Below are 20,125 nucleotides of genomic sequence, written 5' to 3'. Positions count from 1 at the left end.
ACTCACCCAGAGGCCAAGTGGGACACCCTTCTCTCCCCACAGAGGCAGGTCCCAGGCAGAGATGCAGCTGGAGGAGATCTGGTGAGGCCCTGTAGTGAGTCTGGGAGTCCGCACCCTGCAGTCAGTGCCCCGGCGACGCCCCTCACAGTCGGACTCCACGAGGAAGGGACGCCGCAGACAGCTCCTGACAGTGACTCGTCCCGAGCGAGACCACAGCCCCCAGGCACCCAGGGGCGCCCCCAGGACTCCGGGGCGTGACCTCCCCAGCCCCCTCGGCAAGCAGTCCTCCTCCAGGAACGGGCATAGGCAAGCACGCATGCTCACCCTGTTCAGCCCCAGTCCCGAGGGCTGCCTTCCCCACTGAGGCCCCACTAGGGAAGGCCCTCCCTCCACACCACCCAGCAGCCCACTCCAGATGCTCCAGCCCCTGGCAGTGGTCCCGTGCCTCCTGCGGGAGAGCATACCAGACAAGATTCCTCCTACACCTGGATGACACCTGTGAGCAGCCCAAGACCACAACAGCCTGGACCAGAGCGCACCTGTCCTATTGTGTCCCTTACCTGTTCAGTGTGTAATATTGATACTGTATTCTGTCTTGAATTCTAACTTAGGTAATATACGTGTAAGGTTGGTTGACCCGAACTTTTATGCCCTGTTCCTCTAGTTGTAAACTCTAGACCTGGTCTCGAAGGGAACCCCAGCTCAGTAGCTCGTGTTCAGAGGAAAAGAAGTTGACCCTTGAACACGTAACATAACATTTGTATTTACAGTTACCATACACCACTTTATCAAGCACAGGTTTTGTGCACATGTTCTTGTGTGCAGGTTCCCCATGACATTATCATTACTGTATTTTGTTTTTCTAGAGTAGGCTATGCAATAATTTATCACAGACCCCCATCGCCATGTACTCTTTGGAGATACTCTGTACGCTATGACAAGCATGGTGACCCGTGAAACAGTACCAGGGACACAGAGTTACCTGCTCTGCTCCGTTGGTCATACGACTGGCTTACGCCTTGTTTGCCTTATGAAGCCATTTTGCAACATTGCTTATCTTCATGTTAGGACTACACGGACATTTATGTCCCCGTCTCAGGTTCATTTGCCACACTTTCATTCAAAACAAATGTTGGATTATCCACATCACTCAATCTGATGCCATAAAAGGCACATAGCCCAAAAGCCAGGTGAAATTTCCAAAAACATTTGATGGCACACATAGGAGGTGCTTGAGGGTGCAAAAGTGGATGTACAGTATATGGGTTAACTAAAACTAAATGGTGAGGTAAGAGTGTGAGAGAATGGGAGTATGGTATATGTGTGGGAGTAGGTTAGAATGAGAGGGCAAAAGGAGTGTGTATTGCTGTGAGTAACAGATGAAAGGAGAATATAAAAGAGTATGGATCAGTTGGCTCAAGGATTGTGTGGGTAAGACTGAAAGTTGGACTACAAATGTGGGCAATTGTGTGCGTGTATGCGCAAACGCAGTATCGTGCAAGCAGAGTGAAAGAAGAGTTCTGGACAAATGTGGAAGCATGCATGGAAATGTTTGAAAGGAATGAGAGAGTGTTTTTGACTGGAGATATGAGTGGAAAAGTAGGGACTGTGAAGGTGGATGGAGTAGTTGGTGAATGGGGTGTGGCTGCAGAGATGGATGAGAATGGCAGTGCTTTAGTGGACATTTGTGCCAGGAGGGGGTTGGTGGTTGCAAATACCCTCTTCAGGGACAAAATGATCCTTAGGTATACGTGGCAAGTGATGAGAAGAGTGGATGGTGAACTAAATGAATGGAAGGCAATGGTTGATTGTGTGTGTGTGGATGAAAGAATGAGGTGTGTAATGGATGCACGAGCATATAGAGGTTGGGGGAGTGGACTTTCGGACCACCACTTGGTGGTGGTAAAAATTAAAGTCCAAATAAAATGGAGCAATAGAAGAAGGGAATAACAGGAGGAAGTAGTACATACAAGGAGGATGGAAAGGTTACAAGAAGATTGAAAAAAAAAAGGCAGAATATAAGACGGAAGTGGAGAAGCAACTGGGTAAATATGGATTGGAGCAGATGGGGGATGTGGAAGGTGTGTGCAAGATATTCACAGAAGAAATCCGTGCAGCATGTGAGGTGGTGTGTGGGGTGAACAGAGGACGAAAGTGGGAGCAGGGAATGGCATGGTGGACTGAAGAGGTGAGACAGGCTGTGGCACAAGAGAAGAAAGCATATAGTGAGTGGATGAGAAACAGGGGCGTGGAAGAAGTTGAGAGATGGAAGAAAGAGTCATATGTAGAGAGGAAGAGAGAGTTGAAAAGAGTAGTGAGAGAGAGTAAGAAGAAAGTGGATGAGGAATTTGGAAGGAACTTGAGTGTAAAGTGGAGAGAATGTAAAAAAATGTTCTGGAAAGAGGTAAAGAAAGTTAGACAAGGTGCCAAAGAAGTTAGCTGGGGAGTGAGATAAAAATGGTAGATTACTAGTGGAGAAGGGAGAAAAAGTGAGCAGATGGAGAGAACACTTTAAGGAATTGTTGAACATAGAGAATGAAATTAATGCAAGTATAAGTGGCTGGGGAATGGCTGGGAGAAGGAGGGAGGTGAGAAGAGAGGAAGAAATCAGTAGGATGGAAGTTGTGGAAGCAATGAAGAATGTTAAAATGGGGAAAGCCCCAGGAATTGATGGAGTGTGTGGTGAAATGCTGAAGCATGGGGGACAGACAGTAGTAGAATGGATATGGAAGATGTGCAGATTGGTATGGGAGGAGGAAGAGTCCCAGAGGATTGGAGTAGTCAGGTATATTTATTCCCCTGTACAAAGGAAAAGGGGAAAAAGAAGTGTGTGGTAATCATAAATGCATTTGTCTTCTTAGTGTAATAGGAAAAGTATATTGTAGGAAACTTATTGACAGAGTTAGAGAAATAACAGAGAAATTAGTTGGAGAAGAACAGGGAGGCTTTAAGAAGGGAAGAGGTTGTGCAGATCAGATATTCATTCTTAGATCCTTAGTGGAAACGTTTCTAGAGAAGGGAAAGAATTTGTATGTGGCCTTTATGGATTTGGAGAAAGCATATGACAGGGTGGGTAGACAAGGATTGTAGAAAGTATTAAGAATATATGGAGTAGATGGAAAGTTGTTGAAGGCCATGAAGAGCATGTATGATGGTGCTAAGGCTGCAGTGCATGTGGATAGTGAACTGAGTGAATTTTTCAATTTGAAGGTTGGATTGAAACAAGGATGTGTCATGTCTACATGGCTGTTCAATCTGTATATGGATGGGGTTATAAAAGAGATGCAAGGTAGGGCAGTGAATGTTGGAGCGACCCTAGTGAGAGAGGGCAGTATTTGGAAACTCCCTGCAGATGATACTGTATTGTTAAGTGAAGACGAAGGGGAGCTGCAAGGCTTGGTGGATGAGTTTGGTAGTGTGTATAAGAAATGGAATCTAAAAGTGAATGCAGGGAAGAGTAAAGTTATGGTTTTCGAGAGAAGTGAAGTCAGTGAATGTAGTGAGGCTGGATGAGGAGGAAATGGAAAATGTGAGTGCATTTAAGTACTTGGGTAGTGGGATGAGTAAGGATGGAAGTTTGGGGGGTGAAGCGCTTGAAAGGGTGCAACAGAGAAGAAAGGTTGCTGGTTCCTTGAAAGCAGTAGGAGAAACACACTGAGGTGGTTTGGACATGTGGAGAGGATGGAGAGTGAGAGACTGATGAGGAGAGTGTATGTGAGTGAGGTGGAGGGGGGGAGAGGGAGGGGGAGGCAAAGGATGAGATGGAGGGATGGAGTGGAGAGAGTTATGAGAGAGGGGGGTGTGAACTGGGAACAGAGCAATGAAATGGTGGGGAACAGGGCGACATGGAGGCGATTTGTTTGTGGCCACCCCTTACGGGATTAAGGCATTTGGAAATATATAGATAGATAGATAGACACACAGGAGGACTGCCAACTGAGTACAGGTAACACTGGTTGCATGCTGAACAAGTGCTCTGATTAGTGTTTGATATTTTCAATTAAAAAATAAATTAATTAATATATAAAAACAATTTTGGCAAATCTCTGAGAGGCACGTATGACAAACAAAACTTATACCCATTAGTTAATTTTCTTGGATCATGCTGAATTTGACGATCAAAAAGCATCACTCACCTCGGAGACTAACCAAAACAAAGGATCACTGGTTATGATGATTAAACACTTCACAGAACCACTAGCTTTTTGGTGTTTTTTATTCACTATAAGTCAGTAAAAAAATGCTTACTTGCTAAATTACACCCAAGACAAAATTATTTAAATAACCTTCAATCACTTCAAGGATCCTAGTGGAGACTGTATGTGGCACAAATACATTGTTAGCTGTGACATTTTGGGTGTATCTATGCTTGTAAATGACACTGGTGATGAATGTGGTGATAGTTTTGGCCGAAACAAGTGTCAGGTTGTTGTCCTCAACCCATGCATGAAGTGTATTGAAGCAATCTTGTCGCAGTGAGCAGGCTGTGTCTTAGATGTGGTGTGTAGTTGCTATAGCAATATCATTTCCATATAAGGCATTGCTCATGGGTGGTTGTTGTGCAGGAATGTCATGCATGTAAATGCTGAAGAGTGTATGTGAGAAAACAGAACCCTGGGGAACCCTGTTTGTGATGACTTGCCTGGAGTATTACATGTGTTTGTCTGCCTCATAGATAGTTGGCAAGTCAGCATTTGGTGTTGTTCTCCATGTTTGTGTTCTAGATTATTTGGTGACTAGTCAGTGACAAGGGATTGCTTTAGGCTTAAAGGCCCTTATTGTTGTAAAATAAAACAATGGTAATAGCAAGGAATTGCAGGCAGTACAGACAGGTAACAGTTTTGTCGAGTTTTTACCCATTCAGTCAGATGACACATATTTTGCTACACAATATTCTTGCTATCTCCAGATGTCCTTATTCACTGTAGGATAGACTTCTCAAAATGAAAGACATACTGTAGATACAGCCTTCATTAATGCCTTGAAGCTCATAAATTCTTCTGGCAAGCAAAAATTACATAAGTCCTCAGATTGAAGGAGTTAACATAATTACTGATCATTATATAAGTACAGTACGAGTATCTCTTCTCAACTAAAAGTTGTATTGAAACTTTCCCCTCAATAGCTATGCTGCCTGTTTCTGAGCCTATGAAATAACATTGCTGATTTTCCTTAGAGGACAGCACTGACTATATTATGGAGTATAACAACATATTTATTTCCAATATAATTTATTAGCATAACAACTAAAAGATCTGCATTAATTTATGGTATTTTGAGTATCTTTTTGCAATGAAGAAACATTAATATAGCTCAAATTTAAATTTAAGATATATAATAACATGCTCAACTACCACAGGCTAGAACCATAAAGGATTAATTTACAAATATATTCAATACTGCTGCATCCTAGGACTTCCGCAGAATGCCAGGTACAGCACTGAAGATATTACGAGTAGTCATACATGTAGCGAATAATATCGAAATCAACCATCCTGGAGAGAGAGAGAGAGAAAAAAAATCATTAGTGGTTGTATCTACTAAAACCTTTCTTTAGTATTTAAGACGAACAGTTAGCAACTGCATACCTACAAGTGCTGCTGGGGGGCACTGGCCACTACTGATACATGCCTAGCCACCCAACTGACTCTATGAATATCACTGTTTCAAGATACCCAAGCCTTAACAGGTGTGATATAAAGCATAATGTTGACACTGGAGTTTACAGTCCTATGAAACACCCGCTCAACCAAGTTAGCCCACAAAAGCAAGTCATTCTTCAGCAGGTGACAAACTGGTACAGGCCACTCCATCTCAATGACCATTCCATCTCACAAAAATACCACCTCACAACTAGTCCACCTCACAGCCATACCAATGCATGATCATTTCACCTCATGGTCATACCATATCATAACTATTCCTCAACTCCCATTCTAAATAATGGTAATAAACTTCACAGCCAAACCACCTTCAAACTATTCCATGTAACACCCATAACATTTCATGTCATACCCAACCATTTTGGCACTGTTCAGGAACCTACATGTGGTGGCATTGCACACCTGGAAGAAGCAGCTGCAGCATCCACCCAGGAGCCAAACCTTCTCATATTTCCCTGCAGCTCACTGTGGGAAGAACCCTGGTTTGACCATGGCCAGGTGCTCTCTAATCACTTTGGGGGTGGTGGTAGACCCCTACAGTATACAAAGTATAAAAATGTACAGGTACTGGGCCTGTTTGGATGGCCCACAGAAGCAGTTGCTTACATGTGGTTGATGGGGCTACTTGGCCAGACACACTGGGATTAAGCAACAACAACCACCCAACTATTCTGCCTCACAGCCATACCACCTCAGTCACTGTGTCTCACAAGTACTCCATTTCACACTTATAGTATACTGCTTCACAATTACTGCCTTTTGAAGTTGTTTCACCTCATGGCCAAAGCACAAAAATTCATGAAATGATAATGTGTTCGTGAACTAATGTATATTTAACAGAACATAAACAATGCAATAAAAAACAACAATGGAAGTAAATTAACCCTCTTAGTAGCATGATATCCTGACTCATTCTTGCTCCCATCAAATACTTATATTTATGTTAGTAAAAACACTTCAAAAAGAATCAGTTTAAAACTATCTTCATTAATGATTTCACTATATCTGGTCTCCCAAAACATTATAAAATCATCTGACAGCAGCATGAAAAAATTATAAGTAATCATCGTACTAACACAGGTAATCTAGGGATTAGGCAATAATATGCAGTATTCGTATAAAAGTCCAACGAATTTCATGGGTCGCAATAAATATCAAGTGAAAGTTCTTCACTAATGTAGCTGCAGACATTTTGGAGGGAATAAGTCTGTAATGTTCCTGTCTCGTATGGATACCATAAGCTGAAGGCATGGCCCTTGAAGGACCTGTTCAATGCCTCTTCCTATGGTAAATCACACACTAAGGAGTATAACAGCTTCAGCTACACGTCATAGTTGTGCCCTCCATGCTGTCAGGTGGCACAGACATAATTACTGAGCAAAGGATCAGTATTTTTTTTCCCACCAATAACACAGGGAAGGCAGATACTAACAAACTCATGCTATAGCTACCATGGCAACGAGGAAGCACAGGATGCACACAAAGCAATCACAATAAATGAGGATACTGTATAAGACATCAATGACTTCTGCAGGTCATTATGCCTTGTACAGAAAGAAGAATGCATACTCTCCTAGGCTCTGAAAATCCAGGATAAATCATCTCATCACTAAAAATGCTTAACACAGGAGAAGTGCAAGCCCTCTTCCAAAGGGTGCCACCAATGAGCGATCATAAAGTAAAAAAAAAACACCAGTGGTGTGGCCCCAGGCTCATCTGGCAAAAGTGGCATAAGTACTATTACTTAAGAAAATGCCAATAGAAATTAGAGCTACAAGACTCAATAAAAATAAAACTGTACCAAGGGCTCTACCAGACTTATGAAGTACAGAAACCAACTACATACATCCAATGTAGTTACAATACTGTGGTAGGTGGGGGCACTTGCCATCCACTCACTCGATGTAGTGCTGCTCTCATGTGTCTGCCCTTTCCTCTCCTCCATCCTTCTTTCCTTCCATCCTCTTCTGTCCTTCTTTTGTTCATTCTTTCCTCTTCCTTCTGCCTGTGGGTGACTCTACACTGAGTGACAAGCCAAATGGTTTCCTGGTGTACAGGAAACCATTTACTATGCTGGGTGGTAACCATAAAATTATTGCACTCCAATCGGATTGAGCCAGTGAAGGTTTATATCCAAGGGGTGGTTGGGGTTTATTGCTCACATAATGCCACTCAGGGATGAGTGAGGCTGGTCACTCTCAGGCTCAACTGCCTAGCCCCGGGCTCTTACGCTTCTCATGGGGCAACGTAGAATTCGATGAAGGATGGATGGATCTGGAATGGGTTACATTGGTACTACTGTTATTGTTTATCGCATATATAGATGTAGACAAGGGACACAGTCAGCGTTCATTCTGACTTAAGTCTACCTAGAAACAGAACATACACGTCAACAGTACAGACACAGAGTGTCATTCTTACTAATAAAATCCAGGTAAACAGTTACAGCAGCTGAGGGACAGTGCTTTGCTTGTCACTTGGAAACATCTTGTACTGTACTGTTAGTATGACAACCTTTACATGTGCTGAATGACCTTGAGAATTAGGAGGTGGCACAACTAACCCTTCCAGCAAGTTCAGTTAGCAGCACTTCTCCAATCACTATACTGTATTTATGGAATAGAAAAAAAGGATGGCAAACCTGGCAATGGTCCGTATGAAGTCAAGTGGAACAACACATTTGTACTTGGGAGCATCCAACTGGTCATCACCTCCAACTTGTGTCATCAGTCTCAATGATACTAGTGTTGAAACCTGAAACACAATATATTAATTAATTTCATTATCACCTTCATAGTCATAATCACTACTGTTTGGTGGTGGCTACCATCATTCACTCACTTGATGTAGTGCTGCCTACTTCTTCCTTTGCTTTTATCATTCTGTGTCTGCCCTCTTCTCTTCCTACATCTTCCTTTCCTTCCTGTAACTTTTTATTACTCTTCTTCCTACTTCAGCTGGCTATACACTGAGTGATAAGTCTAGCGATTTCCTGTAACCCAGGAAACCCTTCAAAGTGCTGGACAGTAACCACAGAACCAGATCATGGGGTGAAGTGAAGCCTACCATAGTGCCTCTGTTAACTGGGTGGACAGGCACAAACACAGCATCCACCAAGGAACCAAACCTCCACATTTCTCCCCACACCTTGCTGTGGCAAGGCACTGTCAACCACAAGGGAATATCAGTTCACTGCATAGGATGACCCTCCAGGAACAATTCCTTGTTTATGGCAAAGGGGTCTGCTTGGCCAGACAGACTGGCTGATCAACAACAACTCTTTGGGATCTGCTTCCTTATCCAATCATCTGTCTTACCATCCTGGCTAAATGTACTTTTCAGATATTTAACTTTCTTTACACACTCCAATACTAAATAACTTAACCTAAGAAAACAACTAGTTTTTCTAAGACTCAGATACCATAACTACCCTTCCCAGCCATAAATTTACTTGAAAGTCCCGAATGCCTCTAATTTTGCTGACCAGCCTATGCAAGTTTTACCACCTTATGCAAGTTTTACAACCTCATTACCAAGGAACACAGCGTTATCTACAAACATGAGGATAGTCAACTGCCAGAATCTTCCCTCTTTTACCAAGCTAATCCTCTGCCCATTTACATATGAAAATAATCAATAACTACAATTTAATAATATCAAATGCCGGTATGACCTACCTGAGAGAATATATTTGCTGTTGGTGTCACACTGTCATCAATAATTGAGTAAAATATAGCTAGGAGCCTGTCCAGAGGGAATGGTTTCGGTCCAACTAACTGATTACTGGACCTTTCCTTTGCCTGAAACGATACAATGAACTGATTTATCAAGCCTGACATGATTGAGATGGCAAAGTACTAGCAGACCTGCCCTGAGCAGTATTTGCAAATAGCTGACTGCTCATGGCAAAGGCATGGAAGGTGGTGCGTGGTATGAAAGGAAGAGAGGGGAGAGTTAAAAAGAAAGACTGGCTGGAACAGAGAAGTGACAGAAGCACTTGAAGAAAAACGAATAACATGAAAATGAGTTTGTGAATAAAAGGAATAACAAGGTGGGGAGACAGAAGGGAGTAGCCTATATGGAAATAAAAGGGAAGTAGCAATGCGATGTAACAATAATGGCATGATAGTTTCTCCTGGGAAGGATGGTGTCTCCCACTTCCTGGGAGAAACCACCATGAATACAGATTATTTATTCTGATCTATACGGGTAGATTCGCTGCATGGTTTTATGGTATTTTGGGATCATGTGTTAACTGTGTGGTGGTTGTAATAAAGCTTGAACCTTCTAACTGAAATTCTCAAAGAGCAAGGGAAAGGGGGGGTAAAATGCCAAGAAGTTCATGCAGGATAACTAAATGTTGCATATTAATACAGTAACTGAATTCTCACAATTTCTGATATTTCCTACATTTTTATTATACAAAGTCCAGGAACAGTACCAACTTCTAAAGAAGTACATTACAAATGCTTTTCTAACCTTTATCATAGCTTGTGTCTTACGCTGTTTGCCATGGTGCTTCATGAAGAACCTGCGGTCAGTTCGGGCTGGGTTGTATGAGGCCAGGTAGCCAGCAATCAGCAGGAACTTTGAATAAAATGGTAGCTCCATCTGGGTCAGAAATAAAAATAATATTAGGACAGGTCAGTAAATGGCAAGACATAGTGGCTGAATGTAAATAAGTGGGCTGTTATATTATATAGTCATGAATATAATTTCCAGCTGTTGCAGAAAAGTTTAATATTCAGATCAGCTGAAACTATTCTATCTGATCTTCATTCATCCATTCATCCATCATCCAATCCTACGTTGCCCCTTGAGGAGCATAGGAGCCCGGGGCTAGGCAAGTTGGTCCTGACATTTAAGATGAGAGTGACTAGCCTCACTCATCCCTGAGTGACATTATGTGAGCAATAAACACCAACCATCCCTTGGATATAAACCTTCACCAGCCCAATCTGACTGGAGCACCATAATTACCCACTAGACCACCAGGTGCCAAAATTTGGTTATATGGTTACCATCCAGCAAAGTAAATGGTTTCCTGGCGTACAGGAAACCATTTGGCTTATCACTCAGTGTAGAGTCACCCACAGGCAGAACGAAGAGGAAAGAATGAAGGAAAGAAAGACAGAAGAGGGAGTGTAAAGTCACCCGTAGGCAGAAAGACAAGGAAAGAATGAAGGAAAGAAAGACAGAAGAGGATGGAAGGAAAGAAGGATGGAGGGGATGAAAGGGCAGACACATGAGAGCAGCACTGCATCAAGTGAAAGGATGGTGAGTGTCCCCACCTACCACAAATAGCAACCATTATAACACTGTTGAAATCCTTCCACAATGGCAATGCACTAATTCTGAATGAGATCTCTCTAATGTATTTCTGTGACACTGGCTGCACTGCCATGTCACAAACATACATTGATAAGGTGATACTGAGATGCTAACAAGTACATACATCTCTGTCTCATAAAACACTATTTTAAGGATTGTAATTTCTGACTGACAAAAAAAAAAAGACACATTCTGACAACTAATGCATCAAAATCATCCTTTCTCACTCGTATGAAAATGACTGGGGAGTACTGTTAAAAAACTATCTATCTATCTATCTATTGCCAGATGCCTCAATCCCGTTCGGGGTGGCCACAAATAAATCACCTCCATGTTGCCCTGTCCCCTGCCATTTCACTGCCCTGCTCCCAACTCACCCCCCCCCTCTCTCATATACCTCTCCACCCCATCCCTCCATCTCATCCTCGGCCTCCCCCTCCCTCTTCCCCCCTCCACCTCACTCACATACACTCTCCTCGTCAGTCTTTCACCCTCCATCCTCTCCACGTGGCCAAACCACCTCAGAGTATTCCTCCTAATGCTTCCTATCACATCCACATCCACACCACAATGCTCCTTTATATCCTCATTTGTCAGCCTGTCTCTCCATGTGACTCCACAGGCTCCTCTTAAATAACTCATTTCCACTGCTCTCACTCTTGACTTGTGTCCTTCCAACAACGTCCAAGCTTCACTTCCATACGTTAGAGTTGGTATCACAATACTGTCATGTTGTAACTTTTTCACTTCCATGCTCACTTCCCTGTTTCTTATCACTGCTTTCAAGGAACCAGCAACCTTTCTTCCCTGCTGTACCCTTTCAAGCACTTCACCCTCCAAGCCTCCAACCTCACTCATCACACTACCCAAGTACTGTACTTAAACGTACTCACATTTTCCAATTCCTCACCATCCAACCTCGCTGTCCATTCACTGACTTCACCTCTCTCAAAGACCATCACTTTACTCTTCCCTACATTCACCTTTACATTCCGTTTCTTACACACTCTCCCAAACTCATCCACAAAGCCTTGCAGCTGCCCTTCGTCTTCACTCAACAACACAGTATCATCTGCAAACAAAAGTACAGTGAGTTACCAAACACTATCCTCTCTCACCAGGGCCACTCCAACATTCACTACCCTACCTTGTACCTCTTTTATTACCCCATCCATGAACAGATTGAACAACCATGGAGACAGGACACATCCCTGTTTCAACCCAACCTTCAAAGAGAAAAATTCACTCAGTTCACCATCCATACGCACTGTAGCCTTAGCACCATCATACATACTCTTCACAGCATTCAACAACTTTCCATCTACTCCATATATTCTTAATACTTTCCACAATCCTTGTCTATCGACCCTGTCATATGCTTTCTCCAAATTCATGAAAGCCGCATACAACTTCTTTCCCTTCTCTAGAAACTTTTCCATTAAAGATCTAAGAAACTGCTTTGCAAAAATGCATTTATTCACAACCAAAAGAGGCATGTTTATATATGTTCGGCTTCATAAAACCTTCCTGATAACTCAAAACAAAGCTGATGACCCTGCTTTCCTTCAAGAGGGTAATTTCTTATCTAAATGGAGCAAGGTAAAAACTTCTATAATGTTGAGAATAATTCTATGTACCATACCAAACACAACTAAAGAATGGTGTTCAAACCTTAGCACTGAGGGTTACATTGGCATGTGTGGAGTCTGGTGCATGGCCCTCTGTCAGCTGCTGCATACGTTCATACTGACCACTGAAACACCAAGTACTGTACAGTGGTATCATATATCATTGCTGGATCAGACTGTTTAATACAGTATATCAGACTACTTTGGATATAACCAGAATGATGCACACTAATGATACACAGTTATTCAGCACAAACACTCTTACCACAATGAAAGAATACTGTGCCTTCATCCCTAAGGTAACTGTATTTATATACAGGTGTGTGTGTGTATATATATATATATATATATATATCATTACTCAAGTTGGTTATGTACCTAGATACTTCTCTGAGGTAAACCAAGTTCATGGCTTTGCGAAGTTGAGGTTCTATATTTCTCCACAGATGCCGGATATCACATTCCTCTGCTAAGCCTTTCTCAATTGGTTCACAGTATGCTGGAAAATTCAACTCCACCTGCACGAGAGAATATTAAACAGATTTTTGCTTATGCCAAACTGGATTATCCCAACCCCATCTTATATAGTGTAGTTTTAATTTAGCTACAAGCCCTGTGCATCCAAATGATTAACCTATCATAGCTTCATTACTGAGATGCATACAAGTACAGAGCTACCACAATACTTTACCCATAAAACAAACCTGATGTTTAAGCTCAGGTACATCCTTAGTAGCCTGGTAAAAAACACTGAGCACAAGACTGACATAGTTCCTGTAAAATTCTTCAGAGTATTTCATGGGTTTATGTTGCAGAAGGATTTCCACGACATCATCTGAAACATAAGCCATGATATTAATCCAAAAATCCATCATCTGAATCAGAAGCCATATTGTTAAAACAAACAAAATCAAACATACAAATAAACAAATGCATATGTACACACACCAGAAAGTCTGTCTATCTATCTATCTACAGCCAGATGCCATAATCCCATGAGGGGTGGCCTTTTGATTTTGAGTTAGTTGTTTTAAGAGGATGGGCACTAACCCTCCTCCAACTCACCTGTTGACATGTAGGGAACACATATACTGTAAGTTAGTTATATGGTTACAACCCAGCACTGTAAACAGTTTCCTGGGTTACAGGAAACCATCAGGCTTGTCACTTAACATAAAGCCACCTAAAAATGAATGAAGAAAAATAAAAAGTGGCGGGAAAGATGGGACACCTCACCCTGCCCTTGGGTGGGAAAGGAGGTCCGGATGATGATGATAATGATGATGAAAGATGGGACACTGGAAGAGAGGAGGGCAAACACAGAAAAGGAATGATAAAAGTGAAGGAAGAAGTAGGCAGCACTGCATCAAGTGAGTGGATGATGGTCGCCATCACTTACCATAACACCGGAAAGTGAACCAGGTTAAAATGAAAGAGAAGATGGAGAAGTTGCCATGTCATAGCACTGTGACATACCTGCACACAAAAATAACACGGGGCAAATGAAAATCCTATGAAATCTGTAAGTGTCATTCACCAAACTGAACAGAAGAAACATGTCAAATATTAACAACAGTTACCATGGCCATATTTACCTTTTGAGTACTGTGGAAAGTAAACAATAATAGGGTCCATATATCCTGTAGATGATCGAAACTTGTCAAAGGGAAGTGCAGAGATAAAGATAACAACAATGTTTGTGTCCTGAGTCAGCTCCTGCAGCCGACAAAATAATGGCAGTATGTTGGCATCACAGTCACGTAACCGTTCACTACACTCCAGCACCTGGAAAGATATTTAAAAACCGAAACAGTGTAATAGGTTAGGATTTAAAAAAAAAAAAAAAAAAAAAAAAAAAAAAGACTATTCACCAAGCTGTACTAGATAAACAACAGCACAGGTCTTTAGGCGGTGAAAAATTTTACGATTATGAACTCCAGTCACATTAGCTTAACAGATGTCAGCTTTCTAAACAAAAGAACAAAACAAGCCATCCAAAGAACTTTGAAAATCTGAATAAATTTATGAATGACAGGTTTTAGAATAAAATGCTGTCCTTCGTAACTGGGCCTAAGTTTCGTCCCCATACTCTGAATTAGCTCAGCACAGATACTGTGTCAAACAAGAGTTTTAACAAGGCAATTAACCGTTTGGCTGTGACCTAGCATTTCTCAGTCATTCTCCTGGATGCGGCCTAAGTCCCTAAAAGATGAAAGTACTAATTATAACTTTGTTGCTACTTTTCTAAAGGGAAATGACTGTGAAGTTTCCATTTTTTACTGTGATAATCACCAAAAATGCACCTTTCAACAATAAAATTGTCATTTTCCGAGAAAAAATACGAAAATACAGTAAACCCTCGATATAACGAACCCTTTTATAGGGTACTTCTGATATAACGACCCACCATTTCCAGAGCAAACTTCTGCCGGAAATTGTTACAGCCGGTGGAAGTTTGCTCTCTGGCATGGTAAGAACTGTAACAGTACTACATTACATTACAGGCATTGTATTTATATGTACAACTTCATACAGGGTTATATTTACTGTACATATGCTGTATAACTACATAAACCATTGAATTCCCCATGTAAGTTGTGGTTGTGCACATAGGACCAAACGACTCCACAGATATGGTGACCTTGGGTCGGTAATCCCTCAGTTAATAACGACCATTGGATATAGAGAACTTTCAGATATAACGACCCACCCCACCCCCCAATTAGTTCATTATATCGAGGGTTTATTGTAATTAAATTTTGCTACTGTCTAATTTTGCAATGATGACAAGATCATTCACTTCAAGGAAGGTTTTTCACTTGTATATATACACTAGACACATGTAATGTACACTGATTGTTGCCACATAAAAAAAAAATCAAAACTTACCATATTTGTACAAAAACAAGATATATGTGGATGGAAAAGTTTTTTGTTGGCTGTGGACTGTTATCGCTCGACGCATCAAGAAGAATAATTAGTAGGGTGGCCAGAGTTACCTAATGCAGTCAAAGGGTTAAACAAAACATGAAACTATCAAAATATGGTGATGAGAAGTAGCCTGGCTGCCAACCTAATGCACATAGTGATTTTCACTTTCACTTGTCTACCAAGCCATCACTGAATGAGTGAGCAACCAGTCTGTCATTTTCTTCTCCCTTTCTGTTCATTCTATTTGTGTATTGTTTTTCCAGCAAGCTTCCCTCCTTGTATTTGTGGTCACTCCTGTCTGGTCATGGCATGCAACTCTGAAATTCTAGCACTAGAGGCCAGGGGCATTATGAGCAAGTCAAGAACTTTCTGCAATGACCACTGAGGACAGGGAATCAAAAAAGAACATACAGTATATTGATAAATCCTCCTCTCAGGCATTTTTTTTTAGGGGGGTGGGGGGGAAGGGGCACTACTGGATATTGCTACAGCTCAAACGCTCAACTACAAAATGCTTGGGTTCAAAGGCTATAAGGAAAATGGAGTATTTTGGAAAGTAGAATCAATATGATAACTATGAATAATCTCCATCAACATACCCATATCCCACACCAAGCCCTCTTCCTCTCATCATCCCCAGACATCACCTTTTGCTCCCCAAACTTCGTCCCCACAACATCCTGGAGAGTGGTCAAAACCCTTGGATCTGATCACCTCCCAATCATCATCACTACCAAAACCAAAATCACCCCAGCTGGCCACAGACACATATACACTAATTATAAGAAAGCCAACTGGGAGGCCTTCACAACTGAAACGGAATAACACTTTGAAACATTAAACAGTACATCCATCACAAACATCAACATCACTGTGCACACTTTCAATACAATTATTCAAAATGCAGACAAAAGACACATCCCTAGAGGCAACAGAAAGAGACACAACCCTAATTTCACACCAGGTATTCAAGGCCTTATCAGTCCACATGTAAACTTTATCTTCATATATGCATTAATTGTATGTGGACAGTTGATATCAACATCCTCCTATTAAATAAAAAAGATTTTGGGAAGTTGAAGGTTTTTGGAAAATGGATGTTCAGATCAGGAGGTTGTACTGTAATTAACTCAGGAAAGATGTCCTTGTACTGAGGATGCCTAATGATCCATATTGCATACCACTGGTAGCCTACTACCGTGGGGAATTCCAGCTGCTATTGTGAGAAGAACTTCTTAACATCTAAACTCCTCTCCTGTCCTATTTAATATACCATAGAAAGCAGGTTAATTCCCAATTTCCAAACACTGAACTACACACATCTCCCATACTCACTATGGCCATCCGTGCATTTCCGTTGTTGTGACCAATTTCTCTTAAAAGCTTGACAAAATCACCAATATTGTCACAAGATGCATATGATGTGTAATCATTACTGTGAGAAAGAACTGTGCCTGGAGGTGGAAGAAAACAGTGATTATCAGTCATGAACCATGGTAATCATCATCATCATCTAACATTATTACCCATGAATAAACAGTGGATATGATCTACAAAGAACAAATCTATCTAGCTAATGAAAAACATAATAGTGGGAGAACTATTAACAGTATATATGACAAAAAGGGCCATATATTTATTCAAAGGTAGGAGGAGAATGGTAATCATTGTCCTAGGGAGGCATATCATGGGAGTGGTGTGGGGCTAAAGGCCAAGTATTTGGCCCTGTATGACACTCCTAAGTGGGAACCCAACAACAATTGCATACTCCAAGTCTGGCCCGAGACTACTACACATTCATATCTCTTCTACAAAACTACAATGTATTCCATGGGGTATGTTGACCTCAATAGCCTTGAATGGCAGCTGACCTGGGACAAAGAAAAAACTCATGGTGCTGGATAAAGACAGTCATTAAAGAACCTGGGCATAGTCATTACAAAACCTGCCTAAACTACTTGTTGGTGGCACATTAGTAGTGCTGAAGCTACATGTGGACATCCTTGATCAAAAAACAAATGGTAGCAAATTCTGGACGTCAAAAACAAACATCCACATCTCCCAAAACTCACTCCCTCTGACCCAAGAGGCCTTATGGAACAATGATGGATCCATCTTCAGCATGAAGGAACAAGTAACTTAACAAATACGATATACTAATATGCATTATACAAAACTACCAAACCTCAAAACAGAGTAGTCATAAAGAATGCAGGAAAATTAATGGCAAACACATAAACATCCCCTACCATTATCCTTGCAACAAGTTCATAAAATTATTTAAAAAAGAAAAAAACTCTACAGCAACAGGACCAGACCAAATCACAAACATCCACTCAAAGCACCTCAGTCCCTCAGCCATTAATGTCGTCAATAATATTTTAAACTTGCCCTGAATTTAGAATAAAATCCTTGACATTTGGAAGAAAGCAACCACGATCTTTGTACGCAAACCTGGCTAACCATTTAACAGCACAGCATATATGCCAACATCGTTCTCTGCATACCAACATCATCATCATCATCATCCCAACTTCCTTTCCTACCCTAGGGTGGGGTGAGGTAGGGTTCAGAGAGCCAGAAAGAACCTGATGGAATGAGACACTAACCAAAGTTTGCAAAACTGAATTGGCCACACTCCCATTCATTCACCATTCAAATATACCATCCAAATTTTTTTTTTTTTTAAACAGAACAGAGGAAGGAAAAATAAATGAATAAAAAAAAATAATAATCCATACACTAGATTACTGGTGTCTGTTCATAAAACATCTGTAACAGTTAGACTTGAACAGCTATGGGTTGAAATTTGGAGGGAAACAACTCTGGGGAAGTGAGTTCCAGAGAGATGCAGTTCAGGGAATGAAAGAATTCTGATAGGCAGAAGTTCTGTAATATGGCTGAGTGACATTCCAGTCATGAGCGCTACCAGATGCCCCTGTAGCACGAGGGAAGGCATGGAGAGGTGGCACCATGGACACTACAGTGACAATAAACTACTATTACTGAAGGAAACTTATGGATAAAGACTGCAGATATATATAAGTGTTATATAGTAATAGAAATATAAAGTGTGAGTGTTTTTATGAATGATAAATGACAGAAAACCAGCGGCGAACGAGCACAAGTGGGAAGGTCATACGTGCTCGTAATTTTCATTGCTTTCACAGTTTTTTTTTTTTTTTGGAGTATGGATTCCAAACTATTTGAAAATCATAGAATAGCATTTCTAGTGATAATATCAGGCTGTTGGTAATCATATTACGGGTTGTCAGGAAGTGTAAAGTGGAGACTTTGTTACCCAACTTCAGAGGTCTCCACAAGTCCTACGGTACTCGACAATGGCTCAACAAACATCCCAAGAGAAAGCTGAAGGTATGTGCCATAGGCATATGTAATTTTAATATTCTAGGACTAATAACTGATTTTTGGCAAATATTTTTAGAGAGTCTGTCGGGGCATGAATATGCCCGCGAGACACGCAAGTCAAGCCAAAACAACCCCGCGGTTGAGGGGTTAATAACTTCTCTTACTTAAATTTCATCAAGAAATTACAGTATGTTGGAATTTCATCAGAAAGTCTGCAAACTTTACCAAAATAAAAATTATGGTATTAAAGAGTACAAAGGAGTAAACTTTACAAATGAGCCACATTTGTATACTGGGAACCTAAATAAAAGATCTGACTTACCACTGAGCTGGTTAAGGATGGCTTGGTACATGACTCTCTGTGTGTAAAACTCTATACAGCTGACATGGCTAGTGATGATACCTAGTCGCTTCAAGACTGCCAAGGTCACTAGGGTCTTTCCAGTTCCACTGTGTCCATACACAAATATGCTACTAGGTAGCTGGCACCCATCCTGCAGATGATAGATAATTTCTGTAGTAAATACTGATGGCTGTCAACAAGCAATTGTATGTTGGCTGATGTGTACAGCCAAGATGAAATAGCTGCACCCAAGTGAACAGTGTTTTGCTTAATGTTCATTTTATGTGTACAACATGTGATGTGTGGACTGGGGCTAATTTCAATGTCTCCACTAGAAGAAGCAAGAGAGTCTGGCAGGCCAGAGTGACTGCAGATCTTCCAAAAGTAAAAATGAAGTAATTCATCATTTCACTGTACACCTTCCTTATGAATCTCTCAGCTTCATTTCAGACCCCTCAGACTTCAGCTGTTGGAATGGGAACTTCTTTTTACCACAACTCCCCTCCCCCAGACCATTCATTGACTTTGAATTCTCTCCACCAACTGAGTCCCAGTCTCTAGGATTACTTCCCCCAGTGAGTCTCAACTCTCCCTTTAGTCTAACACAGTCAGATATTACTCCAGGACCTTAACTGGATGATATACTGCTAGTAGGGATTACAAGAAAAAGATAGAAGGCAGCAGTGACATACCTTCCCAAGCAAGTTGGTCAGAAGTTGGATCTGTTTATTCCGACATGGGATCTCTTCATTAATCTCCTTCACCAAACACTTCATCATAACCTGTTTTCACACTGCAGTAAAAGGCATAATGCATTACATTATATACTGTACATGAACCATGTAAAATATTATTACTTA

The 20,125-nt window shown here is 41.2% G+C and overlaps 1 protein-coding gene across 1 annotated transcript; it reads right to left on the bottom strand.

Annotated features, from left to right (window-relative positions):
- Positions 1-5,353: 5,353 nt before the first annotated feature.
- Orc5 (origin recognition complex subunit 5) lies at positions 5,354-20,041 on the bottom strand. The gene is made up of 11 exons (XM_080284373.1): positions 19,958-20,041; positions 19,245-19,416; positions 16,889-17,007; positions 14,218-14,407; positions 13,327-13,457; positions 13,001-13,140; positions 12,666-12,747; positions 10,143-10,274; positions 9,341-9,463; positions 8,305-8,417; positions 5,354-5,495 (listed from the first exon to the last, which is right to left on the bottom strand). Exons 1-11 carry the CDS (start codon positions 20,039-20,041, stop codon positions 5,450-5,452), a joined length of 1,332 nt encoding a protein of 443 aa, XP_080140499.1. The 3' UTR covers positions 5,354-5,449.
- Positions 20,042-20,125: the final 84 nt, after the last annotated feature.

This window comes from Coenobita brevimanus, chromosome 101, assembly GCF_032717465.1.
Source record: "Coenobita brevimanus isolate Jiangsu-jjx chromosome 101, ASM3271746v2, whole genome shotgun sequence".
In the NCBI taxonomy this organism is placed as follows: domain Eukaryota; kingdom Metazoa; phylum Arthropoda; class Malacostraca; order Decapoda; family Coenobitidae; genus Coenobita; species Coenobita brevimanus.
The sequence above is the reverse complement of the archived record's forward strand: the minus strand, read 5'-3'. Positions and strand labels throughout refer to the sequence as shown.